The sequence below is a fragment of the Notothenia rossii genome (assembly GCF_949606895.1).
Source record: "Notothenia rossii genome assembly, chromosome: 7".
Taxonomy (NCBI): domain Eukaryota; kingdom Metazoa; phylum Chordata; class Actinopteri; order Perciformes; family Nototheniidae; genus Notothenia; species Notothenia rossii.
This window is the reverse complement of record NC_136905.1, coordinates 64,151,417-64,156,333: the sequence shown is the minus strand read 5'-3', so window position 1 is coordinate 64,156,333 and position 4,917 is coordinate 64,151,417. Positions and strand designations below refer to the sequence as shown.

Genomic DNA, 4,917 nt, shown 5'->3' with positions numbered 1-4,917 from the left:
ACACTAACACCACTAATAAGGACGTTGAAACACAACATAGTGGTTCAACATAACAGACCAGGGAATTTTTAGCTTCCACTATTTTAGCACTTCATTGTTTTTTGTCATTAAATACTTAGTTGTGAACAATGCTGTTATCTGGAGCTGGTCGGCGGTAGACTGGAGCATCAATGACTTCCATGGTATTGTTCATGTGCACCAAACTGTCTCTTTTAGGACCTCTGTGGCTTTCTGTCTGTGGTCAGTGCCCTGTTGTTCCACTTTCACAGCTTCAAAGTGGAACAAAGTGGTGGCATTTAACACAACTGACGTAAAACTACAGGAAATTACTTTCATGGGTGGATTTCGAAATCTTTATTTAATGCCACAAAACATTATTCATGTAATGGATAAGAGATTATATCAGTGATATAAAATTAGACTCTGTTTGCAGTGCTTTATGAGAGAGGAATCACAATCTAAATCAAATTAAGAGACAATTTACGGGTTTTTTCAGACAGTGTTTAATCAGAAATTCTTACAGAATAATGCAATCAGAAACACAAAATAGTAAAAAAAAAAAAAGTAAACAGAAAAGGTAATAATGGTTCTGGAAAACATGTAGGAATAACACTTTTAATATGTATTTTTTAATAAAAAGACTTTTTCAACATCATACATAATGCAAGAGAGCAACAGGTTCAGGGTTTATTAGCTTGAGAAGCCATCTTGATTATATTTGTATCTAAGCACACAGATGCTTCTACCTTTGTACAGCTACGCAGAGCAGCAGCTTCGGAAAGAAGAAGTGCAGCGTGTTCATTTGCATTACTAGAAAGCTGTGTAAAACTGCAGTGTCATGCACTGAATGATGTGAAGTGGTTGGATCCCTCTGAAGAGACACGCCCTGAAATGAAGATATCGGATGTTGCGCGTGAAGTGTGTGCGGAGTAGATGTACTTCTTGCTAAAGCACCACAGGTCCACCATTATCTGCCGGAAGTGGCTCCTGAACTTCACCCCGATGAAGGCGTACAGGATGGGGTTGAGGCAGCAGTGGAGGTACGCTACGCTCCTGGAAATGGCCAGAACTTTGAGTTTAATCTTCTCCAACGTACAACTCCTCTCCTTAAAAAGAGACAGGGTTTGGTTCAGCAGAGCAGCATTGTAGGGAAGGTGGCAAATGATGAAAACCACAACAACCGCCAAAACCACGCGCACTGCCTTGTGCCTCTGGCTGCTCTGCGCCCTCAGCAAGGTGCCCACGATGCAGGAGTAGCAGAACACCATCACCAGCAGAGGCAGAAGGAAGCCGATGGCCATCTGAAGAGTGGGAACCACCACCTTTATCAGCTTTGCCGTTTCAGTCTCGTTGAAAGACATTTGACAGATCACAGAGGCGGGTTCTTCTCCCAGATTGAAATCTTCAAAGAGCTTGGTGTAGAGCAGCGTGGGCAGAGTTAGTGCCACGGCTAACACCCAGACAGCTGAGCAGATGAGGCGGCTGTAGGTCAGAGCACGAGAGCGAGCACCGAAGGACCTTCTAGCCTGAACTATAGCCACGTAGCGGTCGCCGCTTACGCACGCCAGCAGGAGCATGCCGCTGTATAGGTTGATGCTGTAGGCTGACCTCAGCACCTTGCAGGCCACGGACCCCATTGCCCAGCTGTTCTGCTCGTTGTAGATGATGAGCGGCAGAGCCAACACGAAGATCAGGTCTGCCACGGCCACGTTGAAGAGGTAGACGTCCGTCATGGTCTTGGCTCTCTTGTAGAACATGTAGGTGGCGATTACCAGGGTGTTGCCCATCAGACCGCATGCACAGATGATGGAGTGGATGTACGTCTCGGTGACGACGTCCACAGGGTTGGGGTCCAGGTTGCAGGGCTCACACCCTTCAGGAGGGAAGTTTTCGTAGTCTAGAGTGAAGTTTTTGTAGTCTAGAGGGAAGTTATCGCAGCCTAATGTCTCCATGTTTTAGATCTAGAGAAGAAAATAAATTGCAATTTACACCAACAACTAATTATGAGGCGACTGCTATAAAACGTCCAACATTTTCAAAACAAATTTCGGTGTCATATTTTAATAAAGTTTCAGTACACAAGATAAGAACATAATAAGATATTGTGGTACAAATTGTAAAACGCACTTTGAATATTGCCAGTAACATTTTCAATGCAGAACTTTTATTTGTAATTTAGTATTTTTGGACTATTTTGTTCTCTAACCAAGCAAAAATATCTGAATTCTCCCTCCACTAGGCAACTAAATGTATTATTAATCATAACATATGACTTTACTAAAAGGTATAACAAATGTATTTATTCTTAAACTGATGAGTAATGTGCCCTATAAGACTTCAGCTGGAAAGCGGTACCACCACAAATAGTTTATTTGCAAGGTGTGCATTACTTGGACTGGGTATGAGTCACATCACCGGTTTTTCTTCTGTTTACAGGAAAAAAGCCGGCGTTCTAGTTCAGCTCTACCTCTGGGTGTGAATGACCTTATTTCAAAAAAGTGAATGTACTGGAGGAAGTGGGTTTGCTTTGTGCTTTATCTGATCCCAGAAGCTGATAAGATCTGTATCGTGAAGGATCTGAGATCTGTCTCTGAGCATCAGTCAGTGTACAGAGGTTACTCAAATGTATCAGGTTCACAAGAAAGATGCACAGATCTTAGATTTTTTTTCTGACGATTCTTACAGGAAATTACCGTTTCTTTAATTTAAAAAATGTAGTTTACTCGTGCTGTCTTCTCCAATGTTGCCTACACCCAAGTTTAAATAAAGTTAAAACGCAAAAAAAAAGGTTTTGAAGAATCCTGCATTTAAGGTTTGACTCCATGTAAAAGTACTAGCAATAAAAATGTACCTATATTATATGAGTGCACTTTCTGAACAATGGCTCATTACACAATAATAAATGTTGAAGAATTATAATCAGAGGTGGAAAATAACTAAATACATTTGCTCAAATATTGTACATAATATGTCTTAACTTATTAGCTTTTAGCTGTTAGCTGTTAGCTGTCATGCTGGACCAAGTGATAGAGCTAAAAGCTAACGTTGATGGAGGTTTAATTTAGTTACATTACGATGTGTTTAAGCCGATTCTGTGAAAATTATTCTTTGGTCACGGTAATAATAGAGTTTAGTACATAATAATGTATTTCTTGATTACATCATACTGCTAAATCTGTCAAATAATGAAGTGGAGTAAAAGGCACAATATTTCAAGAATTGTGAACTGTAATGTAAAACAATAATTAAAAAATCTGAGCAAATGTACTTCCTGTCTACCACTGGAGCTCAGTAAAGCCTAGTAATCCTTTCAACGGATGAAATGACACACCAACAAAGGATTTCTCCTTTATTTAAATAGAAGCGTGTTAGAAACCTGTTTGCGTGCTTCCACTTCCACTTCTTTAAAAGCCTGATAAGGAACAGACATGACAATGTGATGATATCTCTCGTTTCAGCACTCTCACTTCTACAGTAGATTATACATAGTAACGCACAGTAGCACGGGTCAATGAGGAAGGGATGGTTTTACACTAACAGTAGATAATTGAACGAGAAAAGATGAGCCTTTTGTTTAGAAACTCAGTATGAGAACTTCAAGAGCTATCGTTTCCATTTTTTTACAGAACTGACAGTTCTGTAAAAGTCTGCCCTATGTGAAACTTGATTCAATAAAAACATTACACATTTTTTAAGTGAGCAATCAATCAGTGCAGTTTCAGGCTTCAAAATTCTTCACACACACTATGTCAAGGACAAACAGTGACCTTACACTTTAACACTTACGTTTATACTAAAGGATTAACACATTGAGAAACCCTAAAATAAGAGTTTGAGGAAGTACTACAATATTGTATGTAATTAAAAGTTGTTAAACCACAGTGTATAAATACTTAACTACAGATAAATGTCCTGCATTCAAAATATCACTTATTTCAAAGGACAAAAGTATTGCATTGTAATGAACTAAAACTATTGAAGTGTTCACCGCTTTAATGTTGCAGCTGGGGGATCTTTAAAAAAAGAAAGTGTATTAATCACCTTCATTGTTGGCAAATAAATGTAGTGGAAACCAAATAACAACATTTGCTTCTAAATTGTAGTGGAGTAGAATAATTAAGCGGCATTAAAAAGTACTTTTAAGTAAAGTATATGTATCTAAGAATTGTACCTAAGCACAGTAATATAGTACATTTATTGAGTTACTGTCCTCCACTGGTGAAAATACATTAAGCAGTTACCAAACTGGATAATGTGACCAAATAAACCAAATAATGATTCATATTTACTTCTTCTATGTTATTTTCTATTCTGATCAGACTTACCTTGCAGAAAGATGATTTATTCTCTGGGTTGAGCAGAGTGAAAGAGTGAGACAAATCTTGCTCCCGGAGATTCACCTGTTTCGAGGCTGCTTCTGAACAAAGGTCAGTGGGTGGACTGTATGTCACTAATAATGTGCGCTTTAAATATCGAAAGAAGAAAGATATAGGCAAAGCTGCATTCTCACAGGCTCTGCTGTAGTGTGAGTAAAGTGCATCAGGGATCTTCCCCCTTTCTGAAGTCACACATGCAGGGACATTCCGCCTGCACGCTCAGTAGATCTGTTGCGCTCAATTCACACCGACTGCTCAGTCGCAACAGGTCCAGCCTTGAAGTTAAGGACAGAATTGTTTAACGACTACTGTAGATTTTTTTTTTTCACTTCATCAATTACATTTTTAATAGAGTTTTACAAACTAGTTGGCTGCCCTCCCTTACTCTCACTCTGTCTTTGATCACAGGTGTAAACTTACTCATGCCAACATCCTGCACACAGAAACTCTCTCTTTATTCTCTCATGCCCTCAAACCTCAATGTAGGTTTTTCGGAGAATGTGCTTCCCATTTGCCATACAGTTATTTTGTTATGATACAT

At 39.3% G+C, this 4,917-nt stretch overlaps 1 protein-coding gene across 1 annotated transcript; it reads right to left on the bottom strand.

The window, feature by feature from the left end:
* Positions 1 to 595: 595 nt before the first annotated feature.
* On the bottom strand, positions 596 to 4,642 carry ccr6b (chemokine (C-C motif) receptor 6b). The gene is made up of 2 exons (XM_079641278.1): positions 4,326 to 4,642; positions 596 to 1,961 (listed from the first exon to the last, which is right to left on the bottom strand). The coding sequence occupies exon 2, from the start codon at positions 1,950 to 1,952 to the stop codon at positions 837 to 839; it is 1,116 nt and encodes a 371-aa protein (XP_079497404.1). The 5' UTR covers positions 1,953 to 1,961; positions 4,326 to 4,642; the 3' UTR covers positions 596 to 836.
* Positions 4,643 to 4,917: the final 275 nt, after the last annotated feature.

Coding starts and splice junctions, on each gene's coding strand:
- ccr6b (XM_079641278.1), bottom strand. CDS start 1,952: ATGGAGACATTAGGCTGCGATAACTTCCCTCTAGACTACAAAAACTTC.